Below are 18,599 nucleotides of genomic sequence, written 5' to 3' on the forward strand. Positions count from 1 at the left end.
ATAAATAAAGGGACACACAAGAGCTGAAGCTAAATATTATAAGTAGAAAATAGTTGTTTCTAAGGTGCGAGTCCCACCCATGTGAGAGCAGCACATTAGCTTTATTCAATTATTCAATAACCTATACCATTACTCTCCCCCAGCCTGGTTTCCTTGTATTGATGGCTCAGATGGAAGAGGACTGGGATCGTCAGCCACACGCTGGGAAAGAAAGCTTTTGATCCGTTAATACATGCTTAGTGCATGATGGAAATGATGCAAAGTGGAGAGCTAACGATTTGAGACAAGAATTGCGAGACATTAAATGTACAGCATGCATGCCATGCCGACGCATATATAATGTATCCAGGAATAAAGAGAGCATCGCTGCGGCGTTACTCTTTTTTTTCTTGATGACGGTTTTCTAATGGGACCGCCTACTGATATTAGACACGCGGAGTGATGGTGGGCCTCCTCCTGGGAAGCTGGAACTAAATGTTTATCTCTCTCCTCTTCCTCCCTTGTGCTTTTTTAAAACCTGTATTGTTTCAGCATCTGACAATACAGATGTAGGCCAACAACGCACGCACGTCGTCACTGGTTTACTTTTGCTTCCCTCCTGCTTTCTCCCTTAGAAAGTCCCTACTAGCAATCAGATCTGATATCACTCCCTCTCTTGTTTCCAGGTACCAGCAGGTGCCCGTGGTGCTGGTGGGAAACAAGGTGGACCTGGAGGAGGAAAGGGAAGTGTCCCCCAGCGAGGGTCAGGCGCTGGCTGAGACTGGGGCTGCCCTTCATGGAGACGTCAGCCAAGAGCAAGACCATGGTGGACGAGCTTTTCGCCGAGATTGTGAGGCAGATGGACTTCTGCCCTCTGCCAGACCGGAGAGAGAACTGCTGCCCCGCCTGCAGCGTACAGTAGCAGCCAATCGGTCTGCTGGAGGGGTGACGGACATGAAGTTGATTAGAAATTAGAATGCAAATGAATTCATGTGATAGATGATGAAGACTTTCTAAAAAAATAAAAAAAACTTCCTACCTGCTTTCTGTATCTAGCAGTTTAGGCTGTGCTGTGGTCAAGAGGCGTTTGGGGGATATGTAGCTGAAGCAAAAAGGGGGGGATTTTAATTTCAACATGCATCGCTTCTCGGACACAGGGTGGATTTTCCCCTCGAAAGAAAAAGAACAACACTTGACCTCCCACGTTCACCACCGTCTCTTGATCAACAGAGGGGGTTTCCCAAAGGTAGCACGGTGCCAAAACCATCTTAAAAGCCATTAACAAGAGGATCATAGTGCTAATTCTTTTGGGAAACCAGCCATAGGCCCAAGCAGGGATGCAGTGTGCTCGGCCCCTTTTTCTTCTGCTTGTGTTTTTCTTTTTTGCACTTTTGGGACTTTTTTAGCGCTGCAAAACCAATCACCAAGTATCTGAATGGATGTCAAGTAAACACCACTGTGAAGGAGTTGTTTCACAGCAGGCCCGCCTAACAACGAATGAATGAAAGATGAACGAATGTTAAGAAAACAAACACAAAAAAAAAAAAAAACGCACCTTTGGGGAAATTCATTTGAGAAGATCCCAAATGTTGCCATACTGTGGATGACGTGTGCATGAATCTGTGCGTCACGCCGACACTGAGTACAATAACCTCACCCAAAGAGACAGAACCAATCATCAACTGATCATTCAATCAGTCAGTCGTTAAAATGTACGGACACTTGTCTTAACACCTTACGACGATACAAAATGCCTTGTTACTTGTATGAAGTGAACATCGTGTCAGTGTGTAGTTCATTTATCTTAAGTCACAACAGATATGTTAGTGGTTCAACGTCAGAAACACTTATTTTCACAAAAAAATAAATCTTTATGCACAAATGTGTCGCGTGTTATCATCTTTGTACAAACATATTTTCCTCACTTTGCATTCACAACTTCTCCTTTCACTTTAACCCCCTCCCAGAGGTCACACGATTTGCTCTCATAGTGAAAACAGCCTCTCAGCTTTGCTGTTTGCAGTAATCTGGCACCATCCATGGCCCTCGCGTCGAGATGATTTATGGTGTTCTGGGCTTGCGGCTGCGTTTCCCTGGGCCCCGGTTTGTCTTTGCCGCTCCTGCTGCTGCTGCTGCCATTAGTGCCACACTTACTGCTGATTCTGGTGCTGCAAAAAAAAAAAATCCAACAAGCATTTCTCAAATTCTGAGTGCCATTTAGTGTCCATTAGACGATGAAATCAGGGACTGTGAGACTTTTCGAGTGCGAGATCATAACTTTGGATTCAATCCATTAGTATAAGAGCGACAGTGTTTTCACCACATGGGAGACGAGGGCTGAAATAATTCAGAAATAAATGGCAAAGACTTTACACACCTGATCACGTCTCATTGCAATCTTATTTATTTCATTTATACCTTGCAGTTATTAGTGTATCATGGTCACTTACTTTGAATATTCTCTCACACTATGGTCACTTTACATTACAATACTCGTTTTATACATCATGCCACTTTATCCTCAGTACTTGCTGTTTTGAAGGTTGCTTTTCGTGTTTATTGTGTAGGTATTAAATTGTCTGTTTATTTGGGCTTTTTTTGCCTTTTCTACTTTTTTTCTTATTCTGTAGTTATGCCACCCTTCCCTCTGCTGCTGTAGTAAATTTCCCCATGGTGGGATGTAAAGTAATCTAATTTAATCTAATCTGATAAATTGGGATGGATGCATATAGAAATATCAAACAGATACATTATGTTGTCTTGATGAGAGAAGATGAGTCTTTTGTCTCTCTGTCTGCAGAGAACAATAATGATGCAGTCTCCTTTATGTGTGGTGTATATATATATATATATATATATATAATATATATATATATATATATATATATTATATATTATTATATATAAACACATTGAACTGTCCACCAACAGCGCCACCTGCTGTCACAAACTGGAACGCACACGGACCTTTTCCACCACCTTCAGTTCCTATCCGGACCTAATATTGACTGCACACACTAACCTGAAGCAGGCATGTTGTCCTTCGTTAGAGACAGAGCTGACAAACTGTTTATTAATTATATTTTATATATTTACACATTTTGTTTATTTTTATTTCATGTATTGTAGAAATATTCTTCTGATGGCGACCAGTCCGCGTGTCGAGCTCTCGAGCGCCGTGAGTAACCGTTAACCGTCACCGTTAGCATGCGTTAGCATGTGAGAGATTTTTTATTTTTATTTTTAATTTTTCCACATGTAGAAAACTTTAAAAAAATAACAAATAACAACAGACACGACGACAGGGAGGAATGTACAAGTGTGGCGTGCGTAAAATGTTAAAAACAGATGGAGAAGCAGGTTTAACAAGGAACAGACGCACCAAACATAAGATTATTAATAATTATTATTATACTTATATATAATATTTTATTTCATAGGCGCCTTTCTGTCACCCTAAAATAAATAAAAGCAGGCAGCGATACAAAAAGAACCATAAAGTATCAAATTACAAGAATACAACGTTAAAAACAGGTTAAAACAGGGTAAAGTGTATTTAAGTGTAATATTCATATTAAAGATGTATACGTGTCTTTGTACTTTTAGACTAATGTAAACGTCAGGATAAATAATTATAGTAATTAGTGATGGAATTTCGGCTCTTTTGGCTCCCTTCATTTTATTAATTGGTTTATTAATTATTATGCGTTTACTTTAAAGAAGCTACTGAGTTGCATCATGGGAAGTGTAGCATTGAGTTTTTTGAGCTTGACTCATAATAGACTAAATGTAGGTGTCGCTGCTTTTTTGGGAGATTATATTTAAAAATCAACCATGCAACTTAATATACTATAACATCTCAAGGTTACACTTCACATTACACAGTTTGTAAAGTTGAAATTTTAAATTATTTACATGCAGAGTAGAAAATAAGTGCGGGGATCAGGAAACAACTTTATTGATGACGGTGTCGTAGTTTCCTCGCTACGTCTGCTGTTAAAAAGTCTTTATCCAGACTCAATAGACCTAAAACATCAGGACAAACGTTTGAATAGTCCAGTGTTTTCTCACTCCTGGTCCTCGGGGTCCACTGCCCTGCATGTTTTAGATGTTTCCCTGCTCCGACACACCTGATTCAAATGAGTGGCTCGTTACCAGGCAACCACTGCAGAGCTTGATGACGAGCTCTTTTGAATCAGGTGTGTTGGAGGAAGAAACATCTAAAACATGCAGGGCAGCTATGGCTGAAGGACACTGCGACATGTCAGAGGGAAAAGACGACAGCTTGTTAAAGTTATTAAGATCATCACTACTACTACTGCTGCTCTCTTTATTTAAAAAACCTTTATTTATAAAACCAATTAATAAAATGTAAGGGAGCCAAAAGAGCTGAAATTCCCATCACTAATTACTATAATTTATTTATCCTGACTGTTTACATTTAGTCTAAAAGTACAAAGACACGTATACATCTTTTAAACATGAATATATTATACTTAAATACACTTTACTACCTGTTTTAACCTGTTTTTAACGTTGTATTCTTGTAATTTGATACTTTTATGGTTCTTTTTGTTATTCGCTGCCTGCTTTTATTTATTTTAGGGTGACAGAAAGGCGCCTATGAAATAAAATATTATATATAAGTATTATTATTATTATAATTATTATTATTAAATGTTTTGTGCGTCATGTTCCTTGTTAAACCTGCTCTCTCATCTTTTATTTAACATTTTATCGCACGCCACACTTGTACATTCCTCCCTGTCGTCGTGTCTGTTGTTATTTGTTGTTTTTTAAAGTTTTCTACATGTGGAAAAATAAAAAATAAAAATAAAAAATCTCTGACATGCTAACGGATGCTAACGGTTAGCTTTAACGGTTAACGGTTACTCACGGCGCTCGAGAGCTCGACACGCGGACCTGGTCGCCATTCAGAAGAATATTTCTACAACAACATGAAATAAAAATAAACTAAATGTGTAAATATATATAATTTATAAACAGTTTGTCAGCTCTGTCTCTAACTGAAGGACAACATGCCTGCTTCAGGTTAGTGTGTGCACTTAATATTTAGGTCCGGATAGGAACTGAAGGTGGTTGGAAAAAGGTCCGTGTGCTGTCCCAGTTTGTGACAGCAGGTGGCGCTGTTGGTGGACAGTTCAATGTGTTTATATATATATATATATATACACACACACACACACATAAAGGAGACTGCATTCATTATTGTCCTCTGCAGACAGAGAGACAAAAGACTCATCTTCTCTCATCAAGACAACATAATGTATCTGTTTGATATTTCTATATGCATCCATCCCAAATTTATCATATTTTATTAGATTAGATTACTTTATTCATCCCACCATGGGGAAATTTACTACAGCAGCAGAGGGAAGTGTGGCATACACTACAGAATTAGAAAAAAAGTAGAAAAGGCAACAAAAAGACACAATAAACAGACAGAAATATCCATAACCTACACAGTAAACACGAAAAACAACCTTCAAAACAGACAAGTACCGAGGATGAAAGTGGCATGATATATAAAAAGAGTATAGTAAAGTAAAGTGACCATAGTGTGAGAAATATTGCAAAGAAAGTGACCATGATACAAATAATATTACAAAAGTAAGTGACCATGATATAAATAATAACTGCAAGGTATAAATGAAATAAAATAAGATTGCAATGAGACGTGATCAGGTGTTGTAAAGTCTTTGCCATTTATTTCTGAATTACTCAGCCTTTGTCTCCCATGTGGTGAAAACACTGTCGCTCTTATACTAATTGGATTGAATCCAAAGTTATGATCTCGCACTCCAAAAGTCTCACATGTCCCTGATTTTCATCGTCTAATGGACTACTAAATGGCACTCAGAATTTGAGAAATGCTTGTTGGATTTTTTTTTTTTGCAGCACCAGAATCAGCAGTAAGTGTTGGCACTAATGGCAGCAGCAGCAGCAGGAGCGGCAAAGACAAACCGGGGCCCAGGGAAACGCAGCCGCAAGCCCAGAACACCATAAATCATCTCGACGCGAGGGCCATGATGGTGCCAGATTACTGCTAAACAGCAAAGCTGAGAGGCTGTTTTCACTATGAGAGCAAATCGTGTGACCTCTGGGAGGGGGTTAAAGTGAAAGGAGAAGTTGTGAATGACAAAGTGAGGAAAAAATATCGTTAAATGTACAAAGAAATGATAAACACGCGACACATTTGTGCATAAAGATTTATTTTTTTGTTGAAAATAAGTGTTTCTGACGTTGAACCACTAACATATCTGTTGTGACTTAAGATAAATGAACTACACACTGACACTGATGTTCACTTCATACAATGTAACAAGGCATTTTGTATCGTCTGTAAGGTGTTAAGACAAGTGTCCGTACATTTTAACGACTGACTGATTGAATGATCAGTTGATTGATTGGTTCTGTCTCTTTGGGTGAGGTTGATTGTACTCAGTGTCAGCGTGACAGCACAGATTCATGCACACGTCATCCACAGTATGGTCAACATTTGGGATCTTCTCAAATGAATTTCCCCAAAGGTGCGTTTTTTTTTTGTGTGTTTGTTTTCTTTGAAACATTCGTTCATCTGTTCATTCATTCGTTGTTAGGCGGGCCTGCTGTGAAACAACTCCTTCACAGTGGTGTTTACTTGACATCCATTCAGATACTTGGTGATTGGTTTTGCACTGCTAAAAAAGTCCCAAAAGTGCAAAAAAAAGAAAACACAAGCAGAAGAAAAAGGGGGCCGAGCACACTGCCATCCCTGCTTGGGCCTATGGCTGGTTTCCCAAAAGAATTTAGCACTATGATCCTCTTTGTTAATGGCTTTTAAGATGGTTTTGGCACCGTGCTACCTTTGGGAAACCCCCTCTGTTGATCAAGAGAGCGGTGGTGAACGTGGGAGGTCAAGTGTTGTTCTTTTTCTTTCGAGGGGAAAATCCACCCTGTGTCCGAGAAGCGATGCATGTTGAAATTAAACCCCCCCTTTTTGCTTCAGCTACATATCCCCCAAACGCCTCTTGACCACAGCACAGGCCTAAACTGCTAGATACAGAAAGCAGGTCGGAAGAGTTTTTTTTTTTTTTTTTTTTAGAAAGATCTATCAATCTATCTAACATGAATTCATTTGCATTCTAATTTCTAATCAACTTCATGTCCGTCACCCCTCCAGCAGACCGATTGGCTGCTACTGTACGCTGCAGGCGGGGCAGCAGTTCTCTCTCCGGTCTGGCAGAGGGCAGAAGTCCATCTGCCTCACGATCTCGGCGAAAAGCTCGTCCACCATGGTCTTGCTCTTGGCTGACGTCTCCATGAAGGGGCAGCCCCAGTCTTCAGCCAGCGCCTGACCCTCGCTGGGGGACACTTCCCTTTCCTCCTCCAGGTCCACCTTGTTTCCCACCAGCACCACGGGCACCTGCTGGTACCTGGAAACAAGAGAGGGAGTGATATCAGATCTGATTGCTAGTAAGGGACTTTCTAAGGGAGAAAGCAGGAGGGAAAGCAAAAGTAAACCCAGTGACGACGTGCGTGCGTTGTTGGCCTACATCTGTATTTGTCAGATGCTGAAACAATACAGGTTTTAAACAATGCACAATGGAGGAAGAGGAGAGAGATAAACATTTAGTTCCAGCTTCCCAGGAGGAGGCCCACCATCACTCCTCCGGTGTCTAATATCAGTAGGCGGTCCCATTAGAAAACCGTCATCAAGAAAAAAAAGAGTAACGCCGCAGCGATGCTCTCTTTATTCCTGGATACATTATATATGCGTCGGCATGGCATGCATGCTGTACATTTAATGTCTCGCAATTCTTGTCTCAAATCGTTAGCTCTCCACTTTGCATCATTTCCATCATGCACTAAGCATGTATTAACGGATCAAAAGCTTTCTTTCCCAGCGTGTGGCTGACGATCCCAGTCCTCTTCCATCTGAGCCATCAATACAAGGAAACCAGGCTGGGGGAGAGTAATGGTATAGGTTATTGAATAATTGAATAAAGCTAATGTGCTGCTCTCACATGGGTGGGACTCGCACCTTAGAAACAACTATTTTCTACTTATAATATTTAGCTTCAGCTCTTGTGTGTCCCTTTATTTATCGAAATATATCATGTACAGTACAGTTTAAAGGAAAAACACATCTTCTTATAATCTTACAAATAAAGAAAGTGTTGTTAGACACTAACAAGAGGCAAATAAGAGCTTCAGTGCTCATGGTGCTCTTTCTTTATCTTTAAAGTGTAATGTTATGATACAAGATATATAATTTTAAACCAATGCATACAAAGTTGGTTTTATAGAAGGAGGTTTTGACATGTGGAAACCAGACGGTTTCTTCAAAAGATAGTAGTTTCGGCGCGGTCGGTGGCGTGGTGGGTTAAGCTGCCGCCCCGTGTGTGGAGGCTATAGTCCTCGCTGCAGCTGGCCCCGATTCGAATCTCTGCTTCCTGTCCATCTTCAGCTGTACCATCAATAAAGGCATAAAAAGGCCAAAAAAAAAGTTAGTAGTTTCAATGAATGATTATGAGTTCCTAGTATGGAGGTGACGGCATTAATCCCAAAACCTGGACCAATAAAACCAAAACCATCTCCACGAATAGATACCACTGAATGTAAACATGAATATACACTATGTGTATCATCTCTTCTGTGTGCTAATCTTCAAAATTTGGTTTATTTTAACCCTTGATTAAATATTTTCACATCAATGATGGATTAAATCATTACATTTATGTGACAGGGGTTGCTTGTCCAACAAATCCACTGGGATTTATCTGTTCCCCTCTCCTCATAGAGCGTTATAGCGTCTTTCAGCTCACAGTTTTGGTTTTTTACGGCCTGCTACTTTACTGTTTTGGTTTATTCTTGTTGCTCTCATAACATATTTCAGGCCACAGCCATGAAAATGTCTACAAAATCTGAACTGTATGCAACATACCCAACCCCAAACAGACAAAGTTAACATTTAGCACCTAAAGAGACACATATTTCCCTCAAGAATAACTGAAACATGACTCTAAATGAATGCTCTAACATGTTAGAACAATAAGTTTGTTATAGTATAAGGGCAGTTACTTTGTTCAGGTACTAGATATTTCATTTCAGTTAGACGCCCTTCATGTTTTCTCTGATTAAAGAACTACAGAATGTCAATTACAGAGGGTATATATTCTCACAACAGGTAATGGCACACACCACCTAATAGCCTCAGCCATCAGTCATTCCTAAGTGCATTCCGAGCCTGGCTTATTGATCTGCTGGTGCTATTGAGAAATGAGCTCTTATCTACAAATTGGTGGCCTGCTGCCACACTGCTCAGCTGGGAGAAGAGCTGAGGCGTAGAAAAGAGCTGGCAAACCTTTCAGTGAGCCAAAGGGGGCTCGAACGCCGGTGGAAATTAGTGCAGGCAGCAGGGTGGAGGAGGAGGCGGTGGAGGACACTTGCTGGACCTAGTGAAGTGTCCTTGAGCGAGACAGCGGGTGCCTGCATGTTTCAAGGGTGCTGCTCTCTGGTCGGGCTTGACCTGCGACGGTCCCAGAGGATTTCACAAGTGAGAAAAAGCTTCCGGAAAAGTGAAAATGATTCAAAAATAGCGATAAACATGAGTTAAGGCGCTTAGAAAAGGCTCAAATGCCAAAAGAACTTCCCTGCAGCGTGACATTTGGCCGAGACACACGCATGCAAACAGTAGCTGACCTCAGCAGGACGAGCGTCTTGTATGGCCTGCATGTTTGAAGGGATGGGAGTCTGGAGGGTGTGAAGTGTGAACAAGGAAGAGCACCACACAGACAAATGCAATCTGACAGCCTTGCAGGAGAAACTCTATATATAACTACAAAGACACAGGGAGAGCCAGCTTCTCTCTGGCGGGGTGGGGAGTTTGTATCGACGCTGTTTGTTTGCGGCATCAAACTATCGCTCCCTGCTCGCCAGATGACGAGAGACTAAAAACCGCTCAACACAGCACGAATAAAAGTTGCCTCATGGCTGATATCATGTGTTATTGAAGAATATGTCACTCAGCGTTTAGGATTAAACTTGGAGTACGTTACTGTTTTGCACCAGCTCAGTATCACAGAATCTCTCTCAGTCTGTCTCATCTTACATTGACGGTTTTATGTGGAGTGTTTATTGTTTAGTGTCCTTTGTCTGTCTGTCTGTCCAGGGACAACAGATGCAAATTAGCTGTGGGCAAACTCCGGTGCAATTGCTTTTAATTGTGCGCTGACCCTTTTAAAAAACACACAAATCAAATGAAATCTCTAACAACAGCATAACTCTCTGTGATAAATGACTTTTTAATCCAGTTTTAAGACATCATTTCATGTCACATGTACATCTTTACCTCGAGTTATCAAGTGACATTCACGGCCACCTATAAGGAAATGGGGAGAGTGAAGGGGATGATGATATGAATCCTTCTTCCTCCCATCACTTTTTGCCAGTGCCAGCGTTCCACCTATCCACACAGTGCTCTTACTCTGCATGCTGTTTGCATATAAATCAGGAGAAAAACAACAAACATTGGTAACTTGGTTCCCAGTTCAACACACGAATTGGCAGCCGTGCGTTATGGGAATTATCAGAAACAGTTGGAATGTGTTTTGACCGCTTGGCTGAAAACTACCAGCTGTATGAATATGCAGCTTTTGTGTTTTTAAAATTGCAACGGGAGACACGACACCAGGTGGCTGACGGCTTATGAAATTATACGGAGATATGGATGCAGAAATCCGAATTGATTTCTACAATATTGCTGAAAAAAAAATAAAAAAACTCTGATACTTGCAGGATGGCACCGGTGAGCTCCGGTTTTATGAAACCGTCATCTGTACGACTGAAATGCTGCAACGCTGTGTAACTTTTCTACCATAAAATAATAGATTTTAAATCATGTCGGATCATAAACCAGCCCCACTACCTGAGTACCAGAGTTTCCTGATGGACAGTAATGTAAACTGCTGGGGTGGTCGGTAGCGTAGTGGGTTAAGCATCCGCCCCGTGTGTGGAGGCTGTAGTCCTCGCTGCAGCTGGCCCCGGTTCGAATCCTGCATCATACGTGTCTCTGCTTCCTGTCTATCTTTAGCTGTACTATCAATAAAGGCATAAAAGGCCAAAAAAGTAATAATAAAAAAAAAGTAATGTAAACTGCTGCGAACCGTAGCTACTGTTAGCTCCATCTGTTAGCCAGGCTATGTGATCAGAGCCTTAATGTTTGTACCACAGGCATTTTTGACCACCGGGGAAGAGGAGGTTTTCATGCCCGCAGTGCATGGGAATGCATAAAGGGACTAGAGCCAGAAGCGGGTATTGTAACTGAGCTCAGCAGCCTCTATGGACATAATGACAGAGGTGAAAAGACCAAAGAGGACGTTGATGGAGGAGGCTAAGAAGAGAGTGATTGAGCAAGAAGCCATTGGGCAAGAGTAAATCTGGGACTGACTTTTAGTCGCTGGCAAGAGCTCAGTGGAATAAAAGGCTGGAGCTCTTGTGTTGTTGCAGTTGCTCGATGTTTGGCTGTTAGCAAAGTTGCGGTATTACACAAATTCGGGGAAACTAAATTGCGATTTCTACCCGGAATAACTTTTGCTGATACACATTTGACCTTCAGAAACACACAACAACTAGTTACTGCCATGTGACTCTGCAGGGTGTTGGGAACAAAGGCAAACACACAAACCCTCCCACACACACACATGGAGAATCAGTGTTTATAACTCACAAAAAAAAGAAAAAAGAAAGATGGACTCTACATTTTCCACTCAGCCTCAGGGTACAACAGCCTTGTTGAGACTACCTGCTGTGCTAAATAGCTACAGTGACTTCACTTACCCGTTTTCACGAGCCCCACAGCACACAACACACACATGCAAATTACAAAAGAACAGTTAGGCATCTCCAACGTGAAGGCCTCCAACCCTGCAGCCGCCTCTTTGCTCTCTGCATCTGCTGTTAATTAGCAGTTGGAGCAGGCTACGCCGTGTGACAGCCAACCGAACGCATGTATCTGCTTGTAGGACTGGACAGAAAAATCACAGGAACTATAGTGCCCTACACCGTCTTGACTCCCGGAGGGTGATGGAGAACAAAGCTTCTGTAATGTAAGAAAGCAAAGATAGAAAATAACATAACCGCAGACAATGCGAGGGCCTGCACAGCAGATGGAGAACGTCTTTAGAGTCTTTTTTTTTTTATGATGAAACCCCAGGCCTCATTTCCATCTTTAATGGTGCAGCCCGGCTCCTCTCTATAACACTATTTTCCTTACTGCGGATGCAAGGACACTATAGGCGGTATGGGAGTCAGCGGACGAGTCCTCATTAGTTTTACGATTCCCGTCGTTCTGTGCAGTTAAACGAACGCAGGAATTCAAAGTGAGAAATAATAAAAGGTGGGTTTCGTGCTTAGCAAACCCAAATGGCAGCTTAATAGTTTTACTGCTCCAAATTCCCACTTTGAGCGAGTGTTGAGGCTGGAAGCGGAGCTTCAAATATCCTTAGGTGTTTTGGCTTTCTCTGGACGGACACTGTCAGTTTGATTTGTCGATTCAACAGCGGGCGTTCGTTTGCTTTCTTTTGCCATGACCAACAAGTAGCGCTCATGAACTTCTACCACTGCACCATTGAGTTATTATTACCAACTGAAAGCACTGCTTCTCCACTCCCTGCCATTGACACCTTTCACCCACTTCTTCCTATTCTTCTTCTTCCTCATCTTTCTGCACTCTTCTATGTTTTCTTTGGCGCATTATCACCACCAACTGTCACTGATTGGAACAGCGTGAAACTGGCAGCAGGTATGTGGATCACATTGTGCACAAGATACAAACAAAATAGGGACCCACTCATTAAAAAAATACTCCATATATACGAAAAAAAAAAAAGAAATATGTCAATTAAGGAGTCAAAGTCAACGTACGACAGCTTGGACAGCTGCGTTAACCCCATCCACTCTTTCAATTTTGTGTTAACACTTTTAGATTTAAGATTATCCTCTAACCAACTTCACCATGGAGGTGTTTTAATTTGAACTAGTAAGAAGTAGTATGATGCCACATCCAGACAATTTGTTCACTAGTTTACTACAAAGCTATGATCTAATACGCACTGATTTTTGTCACATTCCCAGAGGATCTGGAATCACAATCAATCTTTGTTTTCCAGTTTTTTTAGTCATGGCTAAAGGAGATTACCATCTAAATGTGGGGAAATCCCAGATACAGGTCAAAGCAATGGAGAGGTCACATGATGATTAGCAATCTAGGAAATTCACCGTTTATTCCGCTGCTCTTTTATCTGACCCTTGCGTTTTTATTGTGTCATATTTGACTCATCAGGGCTCTGAAACAGGCTGGAAAAAGGGAACATGAAGCGCTGAAATGATGCACGTGTTTTCAGATATTTGAATGTGATAAATGGTAGATAATGGTTAAAACACTTAGGCATGCAGTAAATATGTTTCCGACAATGAGCACTTTACTGGTGGCCCTCCTTAACTCACATTTTAAACCAAACTGTAACAGCTCTCTCCTGCCGCTGATGGCAAACACTAAAAGCCTGAGGTCAGGAAGTTGCTTTGTACCTAGTGCCTCCTGGGATACGTAGTTTTGGTCTCTCCACCCCATTCCCACTCAGCAGTGCGTGATGCTCACCTCCTGCTATTAGACACAGCATCAGTGCAGCGTGAAAACGCGGCTCGAGTGCTTTGAACGCGCTTCCTCCTCCTAGGCTGGACAGAACAATAAACCTTTACATGCAAGAGAGGAGATTATTAGATTACGAGGAGGGTTACGCCCAGATGATGTTTTCACAGATAGCAACTGACATGGGGGTTTATTTGGTTAGTCTGCGAGGCCCTTTAAGTCTGCAGAGGGAAAAGTATGTCAGAGACGGTGTGCTCGGCTAAAATATGCATCAGTTATACATCATACAGATTTCCTTAAAGCAGCATTGGGTAGAAATTAGTATTTTTGTGATTCAGTATGTGTAATACCACTGTGGTAAATATGGACACGTGTACATGTGTGGGAAGTTGTAGTGCACAGTTTTTTTGGGTTGTTTCCTTTGAACTGACCTGAAATATTAAAATGTTGCAATGATTTTGACATGATTTGCTGTGTGTGAACTCGAATTAATCTGCAGTCTTGGCACAGTTGAGTCAACTTTGGACAAAAGCGCCAATTTCGGTGACGGTACAGATGCGAGAGTGGTGTTTCCTCATCTAACTCTATTCTCCAGATGTCAAACTATCACTCTATAGTGTGTTTCCTGCTTGTCCTGCAGGTTAGGACAATGAAAGTAATAATGCTGAGTGCAGGAATCTGAGAGATCGTGGCCTCACAGCACCTGAACCACACACAGCAGCAACATATAAGGTCTCACTTCTTTCCCATGCTTCCCCCACCAACCTGCATAAGCACTGTGGTTTATAGGACTCCCTAATGGAGGCCTGATGTCTACTTGGCTTCCAACCCAACACAATCCCATTAAGTTCTGGTGAGTGGGCACATACTATATCTCTGTGTGATGCTTGTTGCTGCTGCTGGCTCAGCAAGAAGTTTGGGAGGAGGGAGGCTGATCTCCTGGAGACAGCTAATGGAGACCAGGAGCTGATTGTGTTGCCGGTTTTATTAAAACGTGGACACCCTGTGGATGTCTGCATGTGTTTAACTGACTGATCCCTCCTATCCTTAAACAAACTGTAATTATGTGCATGTGTCGCCGCTGAGAACGATCATCTATGATCATCATGAGACAATCATATCTGTTAAAGGAGCTGTACGTGCTCAGGTTTGTACACCAGGGACGGAATAACTGGATTTGGTCTGGAGAAAATACAAATAACTTCATAAAATAATGACTAGAATCAGGATTAGTTGATCAGTTGAGCGAGCACTGAGTATAATGAGTAAAACTCATCAGACATCTTCAGTTACTTTAGAAATTAAGATTTCTTTCATACGAAACACATGAAGCATTTATAAAATATGTTTTAGTTGTAAATTAAACTACCTGACATTTTATACAAGTACACCTGAAACCATTAGTTTCCATTTAGTTTATATTTTGATAATTGTTTTAATAATTTTCATACAAATGTGAAGATTTGCTGCTTTTATTTTGAAGTATTTTAATCATTTTGACTGATTTCTTTTCAGAATAAGTGTTCACTAAGGTATGTCCACACATGTAACTTTTACATGTTTATTTTATTTGCATCCACTGTCTGTTTGTACCTGCTGCTGCTGTGTTTTTATATAAAAAGGAGACATAAACATAATGCAATAAAAACAGCCATCCCCATTTCCCGCACAACCCGAGGGTGACATCTTCAAAATGCATAAAAGAATTAAATATTTATCGATATACACTTGAGGACTGGGCCGGCTGGTGCAGTGTTAGGCCTCTGCATTGGGGTGTCGGCTGGCTGGAGGCAGCAGAGTACAGTTTTACCCGTCATTATATTTTTTCAATTTCAAAGGAGTTCCCTCACGTCCCCGGTGTGCATCGTCAGCTGTGACGTCCGAGCCACGGTTCACTCCAGGGATGGAAGCACTGCACCAAACTACTACCGCTTCAATTATAAATCATTATTTCACAATAAGCAGTTAGTTAGCTGAATAAAGGTGTCACGACCTTGATGCTCTTTTTTTTTCACCGCTGTTCTAGTGATGAAAAGCTGCAGATTAATGGGAGTAACAAAAGACAAAGAAATGAATAATTAGAGGTGCCATGCACAGTTCAGTGTGCGGACTATCTCCTTTCCCAAAATTACAGGTGTGCCTTTTTTTTTTCTTTTTTGTTTTTAACTCTGGTCCATGTTCTCTTCTTTTTTTCCTGCAAACTAATGACCCCAGCTGTCCACAAAGACAACCAAAGGTCTCATTCTGATCTGGAAATGGGATGATTGTGTAAGAGATGAGCCAAGCTGCAAGTTAAAGGATGCTAATTTTTTATTTTTTTATTCCTCAGACATGGTTATGAAACACGTGAAAAAGATGTGGAATGGAACGGAAAACTTTAGTGTCCTTTTTTTCCCTTTAACATTTTATAATAGTAATAATAGATTTCTTTTTCCTGCATTACGTTGTGTAAATAAATTCTACAAAGATTCTCATTCTACAGACAGTTTTAAGCCTTTGGAGCCCTACAGATAGTGACTCACTGTGGATGCCAGAAGTGATGACATCATTAGTCATCATAATGAAATATCAATGGAAAACTGTCCTGCATAACCTCATACAAAACGCATAAAAACATTATTTATACAACCGAAATGGAGGATCATAACTGCAGCACACACTGACATGGATTTCTAAATAAAAAATCCAAAATAGACCTTCACCAAAAGACATATTTGAACCCTTTTAATGAGAAACAAAACCAAACACATATTCTAAACTGCAGTCTGTCAGTGTCATTACACTAATGAAGGGAGTCTCTGAGTAAAAACACTGTCACTTCCAAAAGGAAAGATCCCAGTTTTTCTTCCATCTTCTAGCTCTGAGCCATGCGATGAGCTCAGTGGGTTTGTTGAGTAATGGACTGAACTGATCAAAGCCATCCAGAGTTAGTCATGTGTGACAGACAGAGACTATCAAACCCAGTGAGAGTTCAGCGGGTTCATATATGACAGGTGAGCCGCAGCTGGGGCCCTTATGAAGAACACATGAAGCCGGTCTGTCGGACGGCTTCTCACGAGAGGAGGGATCGGGACAGGGGAGGAAGAGGAGGGAGCAAGTTTGAAATGATTTCCTGGATCTAATTATAGAAAAAAAACACGATAAATATTTTGGTGGCTCTTCGAAGGGGACTTTTAGGGGCCCTTGGGACGTTCCAGGGGGTACGCCAGAAAGATGAGAAATAGTTCCCATGGAACAGGAAGCAGAGTGTTGTTTACTTCCAAATTTGTACATTAGATAGCGAGGGACTTGTTGCAAATATTGATTGGCTTTTACAATACCCAATAGCGAGTGTGCGTTACACTTTCCCTGCTTAGACATTGCAGGTAGCAATGATCTAGTGTCAGCATCTACCTCCTAGTGAACATGGATGGACCCGGACCGAGCACAACATCTGGCAAGGAATATAGGGTTGGCAATTTTGGGGCCTGATTTTGGAGATAATTTATTTTAATTATAGATTAATTGGAATGTTGAAGAGGGATGAGTGAATGAATGAAACACCTTTCCCTCTCACCAACACAGCCAACTTTTGGAGGCCATATTGCCTCCTGGATGTGAGTGTTTAAAGGCCCCTACAGCATCATTAATAACTTCTTGCCTGCTGCACCAGAATATATATTCATATAACACAATCATGATCGATCATAAAGTGTCTCACCGTTTGACCCTGATGATCTGATCTCTCATGGGCTTGATGTCCTGAAAACTTTGCTGGTTGACCAGACTGTAGACCAGAATGAAGCCTTGTCCGTTCCTGATGTAAAGGTCTCTCATTGAGGCGAACTGCTCGGTACCGGCTGTGTCGAGGATCTCCAGCACCGACGGAGAGGAGTCCACCTCGATCTCCTTTCTGTAGAAATCTTCAATGGTCGGGTCATACTTCTCTATAAACGTCCCGGTGACAAACTGGACCGTGAGGGCGGACTTCCCCACCCCGCCGCTGCCGAGCACCACCACCTTATACTCCCGCATAGCGCTCCTGCATGCAGAGGATCAAGTCTACAGCAGCGGAGACAAGAAACGCATCCCCACGCACAGACAGTGGCCTGGACTCTGTGCTCTACCAGCCTGCGGTAAATGAGATGCTCTCGCAGTTGAAGGCGGGTGAATTGACAGGATGCGGGAACATTTAGCCCCTGAGACGCACAGCCAACAACCTCTACTGAAATATTCCCACGCTATCTTGCAGGGACACCATTCCAGAGGCATCCATAATGTAATAAGGCGTCGGTGTGGTTAGAATAAGATTGGCTATAATTAGAAGCAACTAGACGGCACATCTTTGTATGGAGGCTAACACTACATGTCTCTGCACGGTGGGCTTGAGTCGTGTTAAAGGCAAAGAGCTTGTTTATCCTGAAGAAGAGCACAGAGCTGGAAATCCACGCCTCTGGAGTCGGTGCATCCACTGGATGTTGCTGTTTCCTGGAAGATATGGGGGGTGATTAGTGCCACACACAGAAAAGAGTGCAAGGATATGAGGGAAGTGTTGAGCCGCATTTTGTAATAACGGTGCATTTTGTAATAAACGTCCAAAATGTAGTTATTACATTTTGGACGTTTATTACAAAATGCACCGTTATTATTATATTATTTTCATTTCATTTTGTAATAACGGTGCATTTTGTAATAAACGTCCAAAATGTAATAACTTTTTAATTTCATTTTGTAATAAAGCCACATTTTGTAATAACGGTGCATTTTGTAATAAACGTCCAAAATGTAATAACTTTTTCATTTCATTTTGTAATAAAGCCGCATTTTGTAATAAACTGCCGCATTTTGTAATAAACTGCCCCAACGCATTTTGTAATAAATTTTGCCGCATTATGTAATAAGTTATTACATTTTGACAAGATTATTACCAAGTGCAAAAAATCTGCAATTTACATAATATTCTCTGTTAATGCAACCCTTGAATAGTGTA

General features: G+C 41.3%; 2 protein-coding genes and 1 pseudogene across 4 annotated transcripts in view; 1 reads left to right on the forward strand and 2 right to left on the reverse strand.

The window, feature by feature from the left end:
* The window catches only part of LOC113748313 (ras-related protein Rap-2a pseudogene), a 1,918-nt pseudogene extending 681 nt beyond the window's left edge, over positions 1–1,237 (forward strand).
* The window catches only part of mrpl39 (mitochondrial ribosomal protein L39), a 10,463-nt gene extending 5,423 nt beyond the window's left edge, over positions 1–5,040 (reverse strand). The window contains exon 1 of the mRNA XM_027291742.1: positions 4,877–5,040. Coding sequence (XP_027147543.1) covers positions 4,877–4,913 — 37 coding nt within the window. The 5' untranslated portion in view covers positions 4,914–5,040. The remainder of the gene's footprint in view (positions 1–4,876) is intronic.
* Positions 5,041–6,195: 1,155 nt separating this feature from the next.
* LOC104926639 (ras-related protein Rap-2a) lies at positions 6,196–18,176 on the reverse strand. 3 transcript variants are annotated; one of them, XM_027291745.1, is made up of 3 exons: positions 17,331–18,171; positions 7,240–7,415; positions 6,196–7,105 (listed from the first exon to the last, which is right to left on the reverse strand). In XM_027291745.1, the coding sequence occupies exons 1-3, from the start codon at positions 17,642–17,644 to the stop codon at positions 6,897–6,899; spliced, it is 699 nt and encodes a 232-aa protein (XP_027147546.1). In that variant the 5' UTR covers positions 17,645–18,171; the 3' UTR covers positions 6,196–6,896. The 3 variants fall into 3 exon arrangements, with proteins under 3 accessions (XP_027147546.1, XP_027147544.1, XP_027147545.1); XM_027291743.1 differs by having other exon boundaries at positions 6,196–7,415; positions 17,331–18,165; XM_027291744.1 differs by lacking the exons at positions 6,196–7,105; positions 7,240–7,415 and adding an exon at positions 13,245–13,734 and having other exon boundaries at positions 17,331–18,176.
* Positions 18,177–18,599: the final 423 nt, after the last annotated feature.

Source organism: Larimichthys crocea, chromosome XIX (genome assembly GCF_000972845.2).
Source record: "Larimichthys crocea isolate SSNF chromosome XIX, L_crocea_2.0, whole genome shotgun sequence".
NCBI lineage: Eukaryota > Metazoa > Chordata > Actinopteri > Sciaenidae > Larimichthys > Larimichthys crocea.